Genomic DNA, 21,072 nt, shown 5'->3' on the forward strand with positions numbered 1-21,072 from the left:
ACTGACTTGAGTGTCGAAGCGCCCGTCCGGAGTATCACTCCGGGTTGGTCCTCTGACTCTTTTCTTTCTTGTCTGTACTCTTGTGCAGCGCAGGACTCAACCAGCCCCTCAGTCGTGGCTTGTTAGCTCGGACCACCCAGCCCTACCATAACCTGTTACCGATTTTAGGCCTAACACGGGGAGCTCGGTTTCTAAGTTTGGATATGAGAAATGACTCTTTTGCCCTTGGTCCCGCTCAGCTGTAAGTTTCCTGTTTAGTCGACCTCCACGTGTGAAGCCCCCATTGCCCAGCAGATTGTTAAGAAATTTCCTGCAATAGAGAGAGGGCACATGTGTGGAACCGTAGGGGAATGATACAGTGAGACATAAGAAGTTGTGAAGAAATAGACGTCAGGTGATTGGCCCGAGTTTTTGTTTTTCTTTTGGGTGGGTCCTACCTATCTGGCCTTTATGAACATTCTCCTAAACCAGTAAAACCGCCACCAGTATAAACCCGAGACTTTTATATGGTGCAGGCCTATATAGTCCAAAGTATTGTACGGCTTACATTATAAGATTATCTAAACCGTCCATTTGATGGGCCACAGATTGTTCCCAAAAAAATCATCTCCATTAGATGATCCCATCCCTCCGATCTACGGAGGAACTGCATGTTATGGAAACTTTATCATCCTGTGGAAATGATTTTGGGGGCACAACTTATGTTCACTTAAGCCCATCATATGGACGGTTTGGATCATTCTATGGTGGGCCCGTATAGTACTTTTTGAGAAATACTAATAACTATCTATGTCCTTTTTTCTCTTTTGGGTGGGCCCCACCCCATCTGTCCTGTATGAAAAATCGCCACCTATAAAGCCAGAAAAAGAGCCAGAAAAGGCTCCAATATTCAGTGCCGAGTCAAGAAAAGGCCAAAAAAAAAAAAATCAAAAGAGAGAGAGAGAGAGAGAGAGAGAGAGAGGGAGAAAAATAGAAAGAAGAAAAATGGATAGGGTATTTTCGGTGGAGGAAATATCCGGCCAATTTTGGGCGGTAAATTCATCGGAAAACGAAGAATCAAAGATGAATCGCAGTTCATCTGAATGGGCTTTTCAAAGATTTCTCCAAGAAGCTTCAGTAATCGTGAATCCCTCTTTAGTTTCTTCTTCTTCTTCTTCTTCTAATTTGGGTTCCACATTAGTTTCTTCTTCTACTACTAATTTTTTAAGAAAAGAAGGTTTTTCTGGTGGTGATGAAGAAGAAGTTATAGAGATAAAGGATCCTCCTCCTCCTCCTCCTCCTCCTCGTCCTCCTCCTCCTCCTTCTCGTGATGTTCCCATTGATTCTGATGAATATCAGGAATTGCTTAAGCAACGTCTTAATCTCGCATGCGCCGCTGTTGCATTGACCCGGGTATGGGTTTTTGTTTTTTTGAATTGATTCTGTGTTTTTTGGATGGTTTTGTGAATTTTTTTTAGGGTTTAACGTGGTTTTGTGTAATGGGTTTTGTTCAAGTTAGGAGTTTGCAATTGATTCTGCATTGTTTTGATAGATTTGTGATTTTTTTAGGGTCTGGAATGGTTTTTTTTAATGGGTTTTGACTTTGGAGTTGTACTTGGATTTTACAAGCTAAAACCTAGATTTTATATCCTAGAAGCTGGATTTTGGATGCGTAAATAAGGTGGTTAAATCCAGATTTTTGCTTAAAAATCTAGGTTTTAGCTTGTAAAATCCAAGTATCCAGATGGCAAGTTATTAGAATCTTGTTAGACAGGATCCTGTTTGGGAGATGTTATCATGTTAATCTTATTTGTTAATCACAAATAGGATTAATCACGTGGGTTGATCTTATTTTCTTATCTTGTTAATCTTATTTGTGTTGGAAATAAATTTTCTTATTAAATGCTTTTTTTATTTATGTTATTGCTATCTTATATTAGGTTTCCTTATTTTCTTTTTTCCTTTATTGCTGACTTATTTTGTTTCCCCTAATTTCTATATAATGTAGATGCCGTATGGCTATTCAGAAAGGAATAATCAAATTTAGTGCAGTTAGCGTATTGGAGACCGAGTTTCCTCGAATTAACTCATTGGAGGCCTGAGTTTCCTCGAATTAACTCATTCTTTCCGTTTTCCCTATCATCTTCTTCCCTTTTCTGATAGAACTGTGTTCTATCAATTTGTTATTATTTGGATGGATATTTGTTCGAGTTACGACTTTGCTTCATGTTTTCTGATGCTTCTTTTCAGGATTTTTGTTTCATTTATTCTATTTTAACTTTTTTTTTGCTATTCTTATTGTGCATCTTCTTGTTTTCCATTAGCTCTGATACCAAAACTGATGCACAACCAATAGGGAAGAAAACAAATTCATATTGCTCTGGGACTGATGTGATGATTAGATGTGAACTAGATGGAATCCAAGAGGACAATTTTAGACTTTTTGGGGGCACCAATATCAAAAGTAAGACTGCCTAGAATGTTCATGGATGATCCATGGGTTGGCTCTTTGCAAAATTAAGAGGATTGTTTCTTAATAGTAAGAAGATAAGGTACCTGATCATTGGTTCATAGGGTTTGGAAGATTAATGAAAAATCCAATAAATTGGAAATCCGCCCCAAATCTAAATTGATGCTAAACTATGATTTGTAGACATGGACACGAGTGTCGCGTGTCGACACGGACACGGAGCGTTGGACACAGCAAACACCCAAAATTTAAAAACAGGGGCACGGCTAAAATAGAAAGTATATATAATCTTGATTTGTGGATATATATTTGTGTGCCGAGTTTCGATGAGGATATGGGGTGCCTGATATGGCAACCCCTAAAAATCTAGAAATAGTGGCACGCCCATATTTGTACATACATATAAAGTTACCGACACTTCTAGTAGACATTTAAAAGTGTCGAAAAGAGTGTCAGCATGTGTGGACACGGATGTTGTGTCGGACACGACACGACACGTGTGTCAACAATAAATTCTAAGTGTCGGCCAAATCATAGATGCTAACTTACAAGGAGAGCAGGGATCCATGCAATTCAAATAGGAAAGAAATCTAACAATATTCAATCAATCAAGAGGCCCTTGTATTAAGGTACTCCTATGCCCTAAATATTCCATAGGAAGTTGTTTGAAGGGGAATCCTGTAACCTTATTTAAAACTTCGCCTCCTGGCCAAATTTGCTCTATATTAGCGTGAGAAGCAGCTCTTCTCCTTATTTATGAGTTGCCTAGAAGCTGATTCATATGATGCCATATGAAGCCAGGAACTTCATTATATTATCAAATATCATATGAACTTCATTATATTATCAAATATCGTCTGATCGCTTCTTTCCATTATAAAAAATAATGGCGTCATCAGTAAATAGGCAGTAAGATACAGGGATGCATACTCGGAGGCACATATAATAGTCACTCTTACTATATAGGCATATCTTTTTAAGCCCTTGCTCAATACTTTCTTTGCAATGGTAACAAGGAGGTAATGGATCACCTTGATGAAGACCTCTGGTTGACTTAAAGAAGCCCCTAGGTTCACTATTTTTGTAGATTGAGAACCATCAAATGATATGACGTTCTTTCTCAACTGAACAAAGGATCTCCCAAAACCAAGTTTTGCCAAGACTGCCAGAAGGAAATCCCATCTCACTTAATCATAGGCTTTAGCTATATCGAGCTTAAATATCACATTGCCCCCATATAGCTTTCTATCAATGGTTTGAATCTTTTCTTACAAAATAGAGATCTTATCTATTATGTTTCTGCCTTTGAAAAACGAACTTTGTTCTGGTGATATAACATTTTGAAGAACAACAACCTAGCGGTTAGCTTTCATCTTATACATAATCGTATACCTGAAGTTAGGCTTATAGGACGATAGTCAGGCATACCTTTGGTTGATCCTTGGATATAATAATGATGAAAGTGGATGTATAGGACTTAGGAAGTCAACTTCCTGAAAAGAATTCTTTGAGTGACGTCTGTGCATTATATATGTTGCTGCTGCTGCTTTTTTTTATCATGGGTGGAATTTTTTATTATTCCTTTATCTTTATTGTGTTTGCTCGCTCTCCTGTTTTTGGGTTATATTTCTATCTTTCTACAATAAATTAATGACTGTTGTTGTAATTTTATAATGGGATTTGTTAGCGACCATCGCAAAAGGCATTTCGCAGAATAGCTGTTGCGTGAGAGAGCAGCCACCTCATTAATAATGACAAAATCTGTCGTCAAGTGAGCCTATGTGGCTGCTCTCTCATGCAACAGTCGTTCCAATAAATGCCTTATGCGATGGTCCCTAGCAAATCCCTTTTATAATATTTATTTTATTTCTTGTAATATAAACAGTAGTAGTTTCAAATTATTATTTTAAAGTTAAAGATTGATACAACACGAGTATCTTTTCTCTATCCATTTTTTATTTTCTTAACTTAATTTGATACGACCAAGGTTGAAACCTCAAGATTCTGCATCAGAGCCAAAAGAACAGTAGTAGTTTCAAATTAATTTCTTTTCCATATTCTTGAATTTCAGTACATTACTGAATTGACTTTTACTGTGTCAAAATTGTCATGGCTTGTCTGCATGAGTCACTTCTTTGAGTGTTTCCAATTTCTCCTTTCAAGCTAATATGACTTGTTCCTTTGCATGTTAAAATGTTATTTCTTGCTACCAAATGATTTATATGTGCTATCCTTATTCATGTTAGCTTGCTGGGTGAGTCAAGTTAATTTCACGTTGTTAAATCCATGTATGCTCATACTTGTTTTTTTAAAAGGGTAGTAATTTTGTCATAAAGCATCATACTTTTGGCTCCTACGAATGCATGCACACACGTACATACATTTGCGCCTATGATTTGTGGACACTGACACAAATGTCGCGTGTCGATCACTGGCACGTAATGTCGGACATTGCAAACCCCCAAAATTTAGAAACGGGGATACGACTAACATAGAAAGTACATATAATCATAATCTGTTTATATGTCATGTGTCGAGTTTCGACATGGATATGAGTTGTCTGACATGGCAGCATCTAAAAATCTAGAAACAGTGACACGTACATACGCAAAATTATTGATTATTACACAAATATGTGTCCACATGCTCACATTAACTTTAACACTCGTAGCAATACATTTAAAAGTGTCCAAAGGTGTGTCGACACATGTGGACACGCGTGTCGTGTCGGACAAGGCAGGACACCTGTGTCAGCAATAAATTCAAAGTGTCAACTAAATCATAAGTATTTTTTTTCACTGCAAAAACAATGCAAAATCTATCTATGTTTCTAGGCATTCGAAATATCCACTAAACAAGTATGCATGGCTATGCAGTTGCACTGATTGTGTTTTACTCATGTCAACGTTCAACAGGCATCTAATTTGAAACCTCAAGATTCTGCTCCTGTAGCTGGTGGTGAGTTGCCGGCTTCTGAAACTTCACAGTTGGGATCTCAAGCTCTTGGTAAATGTCTACATTTTCACACCCACTTTACCTCTACTTATGAATATTTGATGAATTGTTTGACTAAACTTAAGATTAACAATTATTGAAAATTGTATTATGGAAAAAAAAGTCTCTATTGCTGTGTCCAATGCATAATTGCTGTTTACTACCCCGGCACTGCCGTGACATTGCTTTTTCACTCTGTTCCCTAAAATAGAGATTAAAAGTGGAGGCTTGCTGTGTTGTACATGTACTTGTAGACACTTGATACGAAAGGTTTAAACTTTAAAGTCTCGGGTTTTTTTTCGAGGTGTTTCGGATAAGGTAGAATCCATTATGTGTCATCAGTATGCAATACAATATCAGATGATATGCAGGAAACTCCACAAAAAAAATCTGAAAAGAATAACAAAAATCCTAGTAAATCATAAAAAATTGGAATAAATCACAACCGTTCAGAATCGAGTGGTTTTCTTAGTATTTGAAATCCAAGTATGTATGATACATCTGTTTCTTTATTAATTTAACTATATGTTAAATGATACTTGTGTTTAGAGTTTTAACTTGTTTTACAACTTATTCAATTTATATAATATATAATTAATACTTTTTTTTTTCTTTTGAAATGGTACTATATAATTAGAGGAATGCTAGATTCACAGGCGCCCTTGCAAATAAAGGGGCAAAGGGTGACCCTAATCCCATTTAAGACAGTTATAATATTAATTTTTTGTGCCATCTTAAATGGGATTTGACCAATAGGGGCGCCCTTTGCCCATTTATTTGCAAGGGCGCTTGTGAATTCAGCATTCCTCATATAATTAATACTTAACATTGTCAAGTGTAAATATCAGTATATAATTGTTAATTTTTAATCAAGTCCGCTATTAAATATAAGTATCATAATTTACCATGAGTATAGCGTATGCAATCAATTATCCATTGATTATGTTCTATACAGTCTATTTAGTGAGTAAAGGTATCTTTGTAATTCGACTTTATGTGAATATAATATAAATAGAGAAGTGATATTTACGCCCCTTTTGATCACCAGGGACACCCAGTGCCAGTGTACGTGGCAATCAAACCCACTGGATTTTTCTGACGTAAAGTACATTAGTCCCCCTTTAGTCATTGATACACTGACATTGGGTATCCCGAGTAATAAAAAGGGGCGTAAATATCACTTCCCTATAAATACAATGAGATAGAGAGAGCAAAAGACACCCGGTGGGGGGTGGGGGGATCATGATTGTAAGAATCCATGTGGATTCTGCGAAACCTTACTGGCTGTATGGACTGGGGTGACAATCCATATGTTTTGAATCGCCCTATCTCCCTCATTAGTTTTTTTTTTTTTTTTTTTTTTTTTTTTTCAGAAATTTTCGAAGACTTTTGAATTTTGATGGCTTTTTTTGTTATTCTACCAGTTTTTGGAAATATTTAGGTCTATGGCTTTAGTTTAAGATGTAGAGCAGACTAGGAGTTGTTTGATCAAAAGGCTCAAAATGACTTTTAATGCGGAACAACCAGATATGAATTTTTTTTTTTTAGTTTGAAATTGATTTAGAGGGCTCCGGTGAGAAGAGGCGACTCGTGCCAAATTGATGGAGTAAAAAGAGCTAGGGGCAGACAAAAACTACTTGGGTAGAAACAGTGAGGAAAGACTTGATAGCTAGGAACATAACAGAGAACATGACCCTGCATAGGATAGAATGGAAGAAAATGATCCACATAGAAGAACCCAACTAGAGCCAGGATTAGAACCGGATAGATTCCTTTCACATTCTTCATGAAATGTTTCTAAAGGATTCATTTAGCCGACCTCAACTAGTTTGGGACAAAGGCTTTGTTGAGTTGAGTTGGAATTGATTTAGAGGATGTTAGACAATATTTCGTCATACTAAGGACTAAGGGGGTTCAGCAGAGTGCGTTTTTTGGATTTGACCTTTTTTTTTTTAATTTCCTCTATGAAAATCCAAATTCCAACAGTCCCATGGAGTTTGATTGGAATTTTTTTAGGTTGTGATTACTTTTTGTTCATACGACTTGCCTAGGAAAGATGTTGGAGGTTAGTTAGGTTTTGAATGACTCGAGTGGTGAAGTGGGTCATGTTAGTGCCTAGAATGATAATTCCTCGTTACAAATCACAATTGTGAAGCTAAGTGGTAATAATTATCTTGCCTGGTCAAGGATCTGTCCTATTGCTCATCAAGGGTAAAGATACATTGGGTTTTTTAATGGAAATGTTTATGAACCTGCTGTTCGGGATCCCAATTATAATAAGTAGGATGCTGAAAATTCAACTACCATGTCTTGGTTCTTACATCGTATGCAACCTTAGATAAGTAACGGATATCACTTTCTTTGAACAACAAAGGAAATGTGGAATGTTGTTTCCCATACCTACTCGAAAGTAGGGAATGGCGTACATGTGTTTGAGTTAAAGATGAAGATCCATGAAATCAATCAGGGAGATGCATGCAACTTTGGCTTCATGCCGTGCTACATTACAGAATCTTGGGAAGGAGCAGATTGTTCTGGAGATACGCATATGTTTAAAAAGATGGTGGACCAGGAGTGTCTTTGATTTCTTTTCAGGACTTAGCCTTGAGTACGATCAAGTTTGCACTCACATCTTGAGCCGTGATCCTCTTCCCACATTAGGACCAGCATTTGCATATGTTCAAGGGGAAGGTAGTAGACAAGGTGTCCTGCTATTCAGGAGAGGTCAGCTCTAGCATCTGCATTCCAGAGAGATGAAAAATGGGGAAGAACCGTGATACTTGATGACCGGAGGAGAGTCTCTAATGAGAGAGATTAGTTGAAATGTGACTATTCTGGGAAGAATAGTCATAGAAGGTAGACTTGCTAGAAACTTGATGTGATTTAGTTGTCTAAGCAGCCGTTAAATTTATGTTTTATCCATTGGACTATTGGATACATGTTATTTTCTTTTATTAGTATTTTATTTGGATTGTTTGAATTTTTATTTTGCCTAGATGTGGGAGATGCCCACATCACCTATGACCCACCATACATTTTTTCTCATGGTCCACCTTCTTCACCTATTTCTCGGTACGAAATATATGGAGGAAATTAAGGTAAGATTCTTCACTACTGGTTTTTCTTCTTTTTTTTTTGTCGTTTTTTAGAAATATCTTAAAGGAATCTCGTTGTTATTCTCTCTTTCTGTAAGTGGAGTTTATTTTTGTCAGAAACTTTGTTTTTTTTAATCTAAAAAGTTAGATGTTTCGCATATTTTGACTGAAATTTCAGGCCGAAATTTCGGGCAAAATATGGTAATTTTTCGAATCCAAGTGAATTTCATTTTGTTAGCAGCAGAAACTGAAATACTTAGGCCAAAACGAAATGTTTCGGTCGAAATTTAAAACCATGACAATGCGTGACGTGTGTGGCAAACAGAGCATCAATAGTGAAGTTGGCCTCTTTTATTCAGGCATCACTGAATTTACAACTTGTTAATGAAGTAAGAGATAATTGGCTCCATCATAACTTAAAAGAAGAAATATGAGTGTCCCCAATTTTATGAGACATGGGTTCCCTTTCCACCCTCTTTCTCTAATTCTTTGGTTCTTTTCTTGTATCTTTAATGCTACGAGAGTATATAAAATGCCAAATATGCACTAAATAGAAATCCAGTCATTGGTTAATTCATGTAATGCAATGTATATGGCTTTCATGGACTACGCACAGACCTTCGTGATTATCCAGTTATTAGTTGATGGAAACATTTGCCTTGTTTTCATTTACCGAATCAATTATTTCATTTGCGGAAACAATGCTATCAAGGATTTGCTTCCCTGCCACAAAACATCTTTTGTTCAGCGCTACAAAAGTAGACATCACCTTTTAATTTCTCGGGCATTGTTGGACTTCAAATATTATCTTACAGATCCCATCAATCAGGCTAATTGGTTTAATCACCTTGTAACCAAAGCAAGAAACTGGGCATTAAAGGCCCATTGAGTTTGATGGCAAAAGAAGTTTCTTCCATTACCTTCATAATACCCAATTCTATAGTTACACTTCTTCCATATTTAAGCTGATAACAGCTCTTCACACTTCATCTTTAAAGAATCAAAACCTCTAGACAGTCCATGTCAGGTTATTTAAGGAAGATCTCCATAGATCCATGAAAAAGTAATGCAAATCAGATGAGAAAATCGCAAAGTGCCTGATGATGGCTTCCTCCAACCCTTTCCTCAATTCGAAGACAGCACTATTTACTGTCAATTTCTGGATTGACTTTTTCCTTCCTCTCATTGCCAACTTCTAGCTAAAGAGCCCTAGATCTCTATCCCTAAAGGACCGTCTCTTGGTCATTGATTTTAGTGAATTTTCTTTAAGGAGGCTCTAAAGTTTTTCCCTGATAAGGATAAAAAGGCTTATCCTCATCCTTCCTATCCAGAACATCATTTCCCCTCTATTTTTTCCTAATTGCTAAATTACTAAAGGTTTCTTCTTTCATTTGGAAGAGCCAAGTTGAGAGCTTTAAGCTTGCAAAAAGGACAGATGCTGAGACTCCCTTTTAAAATGGTTGTTCTTCCACCAATTGGTCATTCAGGGCTCCAAGGTCATCCTCTGTGTTAAATAAAATTGTTGAGTAATCAAAGATCAGATAAGGAAGAATCTGCTTGTAGGCATCCGGATAGCATTCTTCCTAGTTAGTGGATAAAAGGAACCAACCAAGCCTACTTAAAATAGGATTGGCTTGTCAGCCCTCCCCTTAGTGATTTTGTCTTGCAACGATTTTTTCCGGGGTTTTGTCGAGCAGGTCATTGCCACTAGTCCAAGTAAACATATCCCTCTCGCAATAGATGCCAATTATATTACAAGTAAAGATTTTTTTTTTTTAATGGTTATATTATGAGTAAAGATGACCTTCAGAAACTTTAGACATCGTCAGACTTCTACAAGAGGCACTTATATGCCTCTTCAAACCAACGAGCTACGGCAGACGGTACACGCGAAGGGTTGATAAAGAATATTGAATGCTAGAGCGATCAGGCCATAGAAATTCCATCTCAAACTCCTTGCACAGTGCCAAGAGAACATATTATACCGTTGTAAATAGACTGAGAAATAGTGATTCGCCATATTCACTACACAAATAATTCTTGGATCCCACAATATCCAAATTCCCTAAAAGAGACCTTTGGTGGGAAACAATAGATGCTTTGACCTAACAACAAGCAAATTAACTGACTATAGGGCGACAGAATCTACTGTTGGTATCCATAGAACATTTGTAGGCTTTATAAATGCAGTTGAATCTCTGACAACTCTTTTTTGATTGGAACCATTCAGCCTTCTAAAATTTCAAGAAACAATCTTCATAGCGATTTATGGCACAACGGTAAGGTTGCTCCATTGTGGCCTGGTGGTCACGGGTTCCAATCACCGAAACAGCCTCTCTGCAAAGCAGGGGTAAGGTTGCGTACATCTAGCCCTCCCCAGACCACGCAATGGCAGGAGCCTCGTGCACTGGGCTTCCCTTTTATCTTCATAGCGATTTAGGAGTGAGTTTGACGTAGGTTAGATTTGAGGCTTGGAGTGACACCCATCATGATTGACGAAGAATGACTGGTTGACTAGATCTCTAGAATTCTTTTAGTTTTTTTTGTATTCTTTAGGGATTCTCACCTACATTTAAGATAGAAATTTGCATTACTCAGACTTTATGGACAATAATAGTTGCAGAGGAAATGGGCTAGATATTAATAAACCTCTACGGTGGATGTGGTTTAGTGGCTTCTAGTTGTTGAGAGAGGATTGTGGAAAGGTTTTTTTTTTTTTTAACGGTGATAGATTTCATTCTAAGATTTAAAAGACCGAGAAGGTCTATACAAGGAATAAAGAGAAATAAATAGAAAAAGTACAGAGACATTCCCGCATGGGGCAAGAGGAGGAAAATAAAAATGGTAATCAACGGGGGAGGAAATCAAACCACTCGACCTCCGCCCTTGACACCCCATCTCTGGCTACACTATTGGCTATCGCCGACTGACAGACATGACATAATGATGAATTAGCTCCGCGCACTCTATCCTAGATCTCATCAAAGAAAGAAGCAAATCGCCAAAGATACGAGTGGGAACCCATAAGCCATCTCTAATCACGTTAAGAGGGCCCCCTTCAATCACGATTTTTTTAAGGTCAACATTTTCAAGGAATTTAATTCCTTGATGAACCACTTGAACCTCAGCATCATTCGAGTGCCACACCTATAGGTCTTGAAAAAGCCCATCTCACAAATCCTTGGTCATCCCTACGGACACCCCCCAAACCAGAAGGACCAGGATTCCTCAAGCTAGAGCCGTCAAAGTTTAGCTTAAGAAACCCGTGCGGAGAGTATTCCCAATCTTGAACAATCTTGGATTCCCTTTCAGAATCACGACAAATCTCCTTCCATAAATAAAAAAGTGTGGTCATGTTGTGGGATGGGGAAGTTGGTTTCCCAATTGATAACTCTTGGAATTGAGGTTGGGGTTGTGGATGGAACAACTAAAGTGGTGTTTGGATCTCGTTATTAGTGAGGGAAATAGAGTTAGGTTCCTAGGGGATATTGGTGTTGAAGGGTAATGTTGAGTTAGGGCTTCCGGTACCTTGCTCTTATTGGTAGTCTAAGAGTCCGAGTACGGTTCTATTTTTGGTAGTTAGATTCTACACAAAGATATGTTTCGAGAGCATTCTCCAGCTATTCTTTTATGGCAATTCATTGAGATTGTTTGGTCTTTCATAGATTTAATGATTATAGTTAGAATGGAAGAAAATGATCCGCGTAGAAGAACCCAACTAGAGCCAGGATTAGAGCCGGGTAGATTCCTTTCACCTTCTTCATGAAATTTTTCTAAAGGATTCATTTAGCCGACCCCAACTAGTTTGGGACAAAGGCTTTCTTGAGTTGAATTGAGTTGAGTTAAGTTAAGCTGAGGCATGTTCCTTTTTGCATGGGATTGTGGCATTACCATTTCTTTTTCAGGTCACATATGGTAGATTTGTTAAATGATTATTGGTTAACTAGATCTGATTGGTTTCCTTGGATATAGGCCATTACGTTAGAGGAGATTCTATGTTTGTGAGTCCTGTAGGAGGCCATTATATCAAGGAAGAAGGAACTTGTTGCATTTTATCCTAACTTGTGCCTTTTTGGTTACGTATGCAGATATGCTGTGCTGTGAAATTGATGTCTTACTTTTCTTTCTAATTGATGTGACAATTTACTCCCCATATCTCTTTTGACCCTGTTATTTCTTATTTTAGAATAGAACTAATGTAATACTGGTTCGTACAACGTGAAGAATATTGCATATCTGTTACCTGTATATTGTTTGTTCCTCATGCAGGATCAGGGTGTGGCTTCTCCAAGATGCAAGATAAAGTTGTTGGTGGACCAGTGGGCATTCCAGCGTTGCCTTATATTCTGAAAAATTCAGGGGTTCAAATTAGGCCAGCCGCTAGTGGGTCATCTAGAGAAGAATCAGAAGATGATGATCCTGAAGGAGAAACAGAAACAACTGACAATATGGACCCCACTGATGTTAAACGCGTGAGGAGGTAATCAATGGTTCTTATTTCTAATTCTTTTATGTGATATACGAGGCTAATTGAATGGAGTTAGGAGAGGCGTCTATAATAAAATGCACGAGTAAGTGCATCATTATGGGTATGCATGATTTTTAAGGAATACCATGTTCCAGTCTATGTCACAAATATCTCCTATATTTTCAAAATATAGCGATTTAGCATGACATGTTGATAAAACGACGAAATCCCGGAATAATCCTGAGAATTTAAAAATAAAAATAAAGCGATATTTTCATTTACCATGATAATTTTTACTGTATTTTTACTATATTTGTATTTTTCTTAATTTGTATATTTTTATATGATTTTTAATAATTTTATTTTTATCGATTTTTTCCTGATAAACCCAAAAAAATAAAACAAATTTAATATATCCTGAGATTTTCCCATGCCGAGAAATTCCCGAGAACGATATTTGTGACTTAGGTTCCAGTTCATGTTGATTTCGTTTGCAATTTCTTTTACTTTCTATTGATCCATTGAATGTGCTTCAGGATGTTATCAAATAGAGAGTCTGCAAGACGCTCTAGAAGAAGAAAGCAGGCACACTTGAGTGAGCTTGAGACCCAGGTCTACCTTTTAGCCTTGTTTCATTGGCACCTTTTTTTTTGGGAATGTTTTTCTAATGAATATCTTTGACATGGTTAAAAGGTTGCTCAATTGAGAGTCGAGAATTCTTCATTACTAAAGCGTCTCAATGATGTAAGTCAAAAGTATAATGAGTCTGCTGTGGACAATAGAATTCTGAAAGCAGATGTTGAGACGTTGAGAGCTAAGGTAACATTTTATGTTTTAAGCATGAATTTCAAAATTATATTCTTTAGTTTCGATGAATTGTGCTGTCATTGCTCTGACATTCATGCGCGGTGGGTCTGACATCTGAAAATCATGGTTAAAACGTTTTGGTTGATATTGTGGCGATAATGCTGATTATACACTGCATAAGGATGCATGAAGTTAATTGAGAATCATGAAATTTCCAAATAAATACGAAAGACATGCGAGTTGCTTTTACATGCCTAAATTTTGGAGTTATTTCTGCAATCTGATTACATGGTGAGATTAATGTGCGCATGATCTCACAGATATCAACATTTTTAGTTGATCAGGGAAAGATAATTCATGCAAAATTCGAAGGACAACAACCGAAAAGTGCCTTAAAAAATATGAAAATATCAGCATTTTAACTCGACCAGGGAAATATAATTCATCCAAGAATTGAAGGACAACAACCAAAAAGTGCCTTAACAAATATGAAAATATCAGCATTTTAACTCGACCGGGGAAATATAATTCATGCAAGAATCGAAGGACAACAACTGAAAAGTGCCTTAACAAATATGAAAATACTCGTCATATTTCTGACAACTCTTGATTATCGGTTGGTTATAATATCCTTTAGTGTGGCTTTTGCAATGACTACAGACAAATCCTTCATTTTAATGGAATATGCTATGAATTCATCAAATTGCATATTTATAAATACTTTGCCTTTTTTAGGTTGAATCCTTATAATTTACTAAAATAAATCAGATTATCAGACAAGTCTTTTTACTATCTTGGTTATGATCTTTTTTTTTTCTTGGTACAAATTCTTGTTATTTCTTCAGTAAAATTTGTAGCAAGATGTTTTAATACTTTATATACTTCTTGGTATCAAGTGTATGTTTTTGCCAGTCATTTTGGTTCATGGGTGCATTCTTTGGAGAATTACTTCCCATACAATTTTTGAGAAGCCGTACGATAGAATTAGATTGGTCTCTTCTCCTTCGGAGTTTGGACTTAAGAGAATGCGTTTTGGGATTTTGTGAAGAGAATGTATATTGTAAGCCCAAGGGTTCCCATGGGTTCAATCATTCACCTTACCTACTTGTTTTGATGCTAGCAAACGCAAATTGATTAGCATTGTCAGACTAATGTGTTGCTTTGAGATGTGCTATACACAGGAATTTGATATGTTATCGCCATTACACAACTCAACACAACACATGGCTTGTGGATCAAGGTTTTACTTTATGCATATATACTCTAATTATATACATTCACCTTACCTACTTGTTTTGATGCTAGCAAACGCAAATTGATTAGCATTGTCAGACTAATGTGTTGCTTTGAGATGTGCTATACACAGGAATTTGATATGTTATCGCCATTACACAACTCAACACAACACATGGCTTGTGGATCAAGGTTTTACTTTATGCATATATACTCTAATTATATATGTATAAATTAAGCCTCAATCACAAATGAAGAATAAAATGAAAGAACTCTCAATGCCTCTTGATTGACTGATTACAACTTTAATAGCTCACAAACACTCCAAGGAAGATAAAATGTAAAGCCTATGGAGTTCCTCTTGATAGAATGTAAAAATACAAGTTCAACGAGGTTTAACCTTTCATATAAAAGTTTAGGTTCAAGAAGATAGGATTTGATCTTGCAAAAAGTTTTTTAGAAAGGTTTAGATAGTGTATATATAGCCCACTAGGATATATGACCGTTTGGGGGTAAAACTGTAAATTACAGGGTTGAAAAAGTCAACCTGCGAAAGTCCCAACGGATATATTTCCAAGCCGCGGCAGTCTACCGAGGCACGACGGTCGCCCGCCCTTATCGGGCTCTCTATTTGAATTTCAAATTTCATACCGGCGCGGTCGATCGGCCCTATGGCGGTCGTCCGGCGAGGGCAATCTGTTTGAATAAAAATTCAGCTAAAAAATACTATCGCGGTCGACCGGACCCATGGAGGTCGATTGTCCAAACCATACTGGATTGTTTCTGTCTGAAACAGAAACGTATCCACAGTCGCCCGGCTTACCCCGATCGACTGACCCGATAAATTTCGAGATGCCCTGGAATTCCAGTTAGCATCCCCCAGTCGCCCGGCATAGCTCGGTCGACCGACCCTGAGTAAAATTCCATTTTTTATTTTAAAAACCAAGGGCTTTTGGGCTATGGTCTTTGGGCTTAAGTCCACGGTTTTCAAACACATTTCTAGGTGTGTGTTGATGGTTTTCAAAGATGTAAAGTGTTAAGTATGAAAACCATTTTGAAAAACCTTTTGAGAGTGCATTTAAACATAAAATCAAGAGGACTCCAAATACATTCTAATAATGTATACCATTGAGTCTTCTTGGAATGTCTTGACTCCTTTGCACTTCCTCGGACTTCTTCATCTTGTGAGTGAGCATCTTGAACTTTGTCTTGGCTCTTGTGACTTCCTCAAATCTTCTAATCATGTTGAGAGGTGCATGAGGAGTCATCCAGGCAGTTCATCTCCAAGCTTCTTCTTGACACTTGTAGGATCTTCATGATGAGCTCCATGACTTAAACATCTTCAAATGAGGATGTCTCAAATTTTTAATTAACCAATTCACCCCCCCCCCCCTCACCCCCCCTCTTGGGTTGTCACCTTGTATTTCATATATCTTGGTATATTTACTAGTCAATGCATCTGAGGACCAAGGCAAATCCATTATCATATTATTGGCGCTCCAGGTATTCGACAGAGAATTAATAAAGAGGAGAAAAGAGGAGAAGAAGAAGAGGAGAGAATGAGAAGAAGAATAGAAGAAGAAGAAAAAAGGAAGGGGTTCACTCAATATTATTCCAAAAACTAGTTGTCCATTTCATGTTGCCGTCATATATATAGACAATTGAAATAACATGGAAATAAATTCCTAAATCTAAATAACATGGAAATCTAATATCTAAAAGTCTTATTGGGCAAATATGCCACTTATTGGGCATCAGGGTTTGACCCTGTCTAAAGTAGCGCCTACGATCCTCATCACTAAGACAATCCTTTTAGGAGTAAAGCTAAATCTCATCTTGCAAATCCCATAGTCAAGACATTGTAGATGTGGAATGTCATCGGACCGTTATATTGTCTTCCCATGGCAATTGACTGCTATAATGTCTGTGATCATGCCAAATTGATGATCAGTTTGTAGGACTGTACACTTTGCTCCTCTGGTGATTGCCTACAGGATCAACGAGCCTAATCGCCTCACGTATGTGCACATGGCACATGAGGCTAGCATGATGAATACAAATCATTCTCATACAGCGAGGCCAACCATTTGACTCACCTTTTAATCATATACTTGAACTCTGGCCTTATATAAATTGCATTTTATGTGATTATATATGTGGAATTCTTTTCTTTTTTTTATCTCGATGCATGTAATTGTTATGTTTATACTTCCACTATCTTATGTTTTATTCTCCCAATTTCACATCATTTCAACTGTTTTCAGGTGAAGATGGCTGAAGATACAGTTAAGAGAGTTACAGGAGTGAATCCTTTATTTCCAAACATGTCTGATATGTCATCCATAAGCATGCCATTTGTTGGAAATCCATCTGACACAAACTCAGATGCTGCCGTCCCTGTACAAAATGAACCCAATCACTACTTTCAACCTACGAATGATCGGAGAGTATACATCGGTGTTTCTGACATTGCCCCTGGCTCCACAGTCGAAGATGTACACAATGACGGAGGCAAGATGGCTCGAACTGCTTCCATGCAGCGAGTAGCCAGCTTGGAACATCTGCAAAAGCGGATTCGTGGGGGTGCTAGCCCTTGTGGACCCCCTTCCCACTGGGATGGTGGGTGGGACCCAGAAACCACCCATTCAATCGAGAGCAGTAACAAACAAAATCAAGTATGAAGACTTGTCAATATATCGCAGAAACTGCGAGATTAAATGTGTAAGAAGTCTGATTCAATGTTTTTGAAAATTTATTTAATTGCTTATTTCTGACCTGAACCTTTTGCTACTAGGAGTTATTTTATTGGAGCCTCCAAATGGTGGCTCTTCAGTTCTTTGATTCACCATTGCAGTTTGCAGCCTTCCAAGCCCAGCTATTGCATGGATATATGAATATACCAATCATTATTACAGACAATGTCTATTCTTCATCTGTGTCGTTTGTAATTATCAAGGTATTCTTCATTTTATTCTTTCTGACATTCAGTGTGGTTAAAGTGCGAAATGATATAACTGTGGCAGAGATTTGTCATAATCTAAATGAACATTATTGTACAGCATTGAAACTCATTATTCTAAAGTGTTTTCCAAAGGGAGGCTACCAACTGTAAGGCAGTGCATGCATAAGGTATATCAATGGTGCATGCCATAGGGAATTTTAGCTTCCTAAAATTTTGGATTCTCATACTGTCTATATATCCTCTTTCCATCTGCTAAATGTTTGAGATGGGATGACCCTGACATTAGATTTACATTTGACTATCAGTGTTTTCTAAGGCGTATGAGGCAATACGCCTCGTGCTTACGCCTCAAGGCGAGGCGTTCCAAAAATGCCTTCAGTTGTTAAAAAAAAACTTGATGCCAATGAGGTGTATGCCTCGGGGTAAAAGCGTTTCATAAATTTACCTTTTCTGTTTTCTCTTCTCTTAATCACTCATTAATGCTCCTCTCTAACTGTGTTCTTTATATATGTTATTGGTTTTTAGTGGTAGTTATATTTTATTTTGTTAGTGTATGTATTACGTTTGAACGAAGATATTTTGTTAGAAACGAAGCATATGTATATTTTTGGACTTTTTGTAAATTTTTTTTGTATTTTTCATAATATTTTATAATTTTAAATATTTTTTTGTTTAAAAAATATGAAGATTTATGAGGTTTATTTCTCAAGCATTGCCTTGCAATTTATGCCTCACACCTTCTTGCACCTGGCTTTTTATGTTTAACTCTGTAAATCAAAATGAGTTTTTGATTAACTAGATCTCATGTAGGTAGGCATAAATCCGTGCAGAATAAGGTCTCATTTCCAATTAAACATCGGGCTTAAACACAAATGATTTCAGCTTACCCAATTGACGTGGCTGGACCTCAGCTCCTGTGAGCACAGTAAATTAGGTTTTTCAGTTAATAAAAGGTAGAATGTCATTACTTGACTAGACAACATTGAGGGTATTCTGGTCTTTTTTCTGAAATTAATCACAACCATTCATGGGAATTTGATCAATTGCAATAATTGATAAAAAAATTGCAAGAATTGATCGTGAGGAATCAGGGCTGATCTCCATTGATCCAATTATTTAGGAACTCTTCGTTTTTTTTTTAGAATTGATTTGAGTCGAAAACTGATTATTGGACTCAAAACTATGTTCAATTTTGAGTACAGTAATGATTTTTCGACTCAAAACCAATTGTCAAAATCCAAAAACAGTGTCTTAACAATTGTGAATTGGGTATTTTCCATACAAATTAAAGGAAATCTTTGCAAATGAATGGGTGTCAACTCCCTGGTGGCAGGGTTATTTGGTCATTTTGATGTGCCCATTCCCATCCCTTGAACAAAGTATGATCAGTGGCTATGATTGGTCGCAGGTGGCCAAGGGTGATCTCATCAGCCTTCTATCCTTTTTTTTTTTTTTTTTTTTTCTGAAGAAAGACAATTTCGTTAGTGTTTAAATAGGCACAAGATGTCCCATGCCCAGTACATCTAAAACGAAATGAATACAATTACTGAACCTTTAACAGTAGATCGTGTAAGAAGCAACAACCAAGTCCTGAGTACTCCTTTTGCTAACGTATCAGCTGCCTCATTAGCCGATCTCCTTCGACGTTCAATCCTGGGCTCCAATAGTCGTATTAGATCTAATATTTCTGCACTTAACCTCTGAATCCTCCACGGACCCCTACTAATTGCATTCGTAGATTCTCCTTCCACAATAAGGTGCCTTGTGCCATGTTCAAAGGCCCATCAAAATCGTCCAAACAGAGGGGCTCTTACTTCTATCTCGTTTGCTTCACATTCCCTTGCCGGCCTTGAATAGGACATAATGATTGCTTCCCTTTCATCCCTTGTCAGACCTCCAATCCCAGCCTTACCAGGATTACCTATGGAGTTCTATCCTATCATCCGCCTTCTATCTTATCAACAATTTTCCTTTGTTTTGGTCTAAAATCAATATTTGTAATGATTTTTACTAAAAACCTCAAAACCTTACATAAATCCCCATCTGTCCTTGTCAAGTGAAGATATGACTTTTTATTTCGGAAGATGAGTGCATTTTTGCTGGACACATGGAAATAATCATGGTTTATGGAGGGTATTTTTGGAAAAAGAGAAAGGGGAGTTTTTGTAGTGCATTCATAACTGAATTATTGTTTAGATAAACTATGGTGTAGGTGTGGCCTGGAGTTTAAAAAGCTTAAAACATGGGGTGTGGAGGTGAGTGAATGTAGTTTTTAAGCATCTCAAACTTATCTTGGACTCCATATATTTAATTATATAATTGATGAAAAAAATAAGAACTTTTCAAATATTTGTTGGGAAATGATATCAACACTGCAATGTTTTAATAAGATGTGCGAAAGCATCTTGTAGTTTAGTATTTAAAGGGCTTGTAAGAAGGATTACAAGCCCTTTAAATACTAAACGACAAGATGCCTTCTTACAAGCCCTTTAAATACTAAACGACAAGACGTTTCGCGCATCTTATTAAAACATTGCAGTGCTGATATCATTTCTCTTAATTAATTTCAATATATTAAGGTCATGTTTGGCAACCATGAAATTATTTTTCATCGAATATTAGTTTACCAAGTGTTGTGAGAGTGGTAAGAGTGGGAGAGTGAGAGGGCATGAGTGAGGAGATGGTGTGAAGTGGCTGAAATATAAGGAAAACATAACACTATTTTGAGTTAAAAGTTTTTCTTTTCCCTGTTTTTTTCACCCACTTCTCACCTTCTCCTCTATCTCCCACCACTCGATAAACTAATATTCCATGGAAAAAACTTTTTCATGGCTACCAAACGTGGCCGACACAGTCTAGACCCTGTTCAATTAAGATTGTGACAACCAATTGTGGGCTCCAAACAGATTATTGGACCAAATTTCTCGCATTTAGGGAGTTGCTTTCCACCGTAACTCGATTGAGCATATTGGGATTAATGATCCTAATTCCTTGATGAACCGCTCTAATCTCCGCTTCTGCGTGAAGAACAGACATAGAGTAACCATCCACACGATCCATGATC

The 21,072-nt window shown here is 37.2% G+C and overlaps 1 protein-coding gene across 2 annotated transcripts; it reads left to right on the plus strand.

The window, feature by feature from the left end:
• Positions 1-875: 875 nt before the first annotated feature.
• Positions 876-18,243, plus strand: LOC143885238 (light-inducible protein CPRF2-like). 2 transcript variants are annotated; one of them, XM_077389314.1, is made up of 7 exons: positions 876-1,392; positions 5,365-5,455; positions 12,808-13,018; positions 13,543-13,618; positions 13,700-13,825; positions 17,311-17,721; positions 17,841-18,243. In XM_077389314.1, the coding sequence occupies exons 1-7, from the start codon at positions 985-987 to the stop codon at positions 18,156-18,158; spliced, it is 1,641 nt and encodes a 546-aa protein (XP_077245429.1). In that variant the 5' UTR covers positions 876-984; the 3' UTR covers positions 18,159-18,243. The 2 variants fall into 2 exon arrangements, with proteins under 2 accessions (XP_077245429.1, XP_077245430.1); XM_077389315.1 differs by having other exon boundaries at positions 877-1,392; positions 17,311-17,767; positions 17,841-18,082.
• Positions 18,244-21,072: the final 2,829 nt, after the last annotated feature.

Source organism: Tasmannia lanceolata, unplaced genomic scaffold (genome assembly GCF_043159265.1).
Source record: "Tasmannia lanceolata isolate RefF3 unplaced genomic scaffold, GAP_Taslan_0.1 ptg000008l, whole genome shotgun sequence".
NCBI classification, from domain to species: Eukaryota; Viridiplantae; Streptophyta; class Magnoliopsida; order Canellales; family Winteraceae; genus Tasmannia; species Tasmannia lanceolata.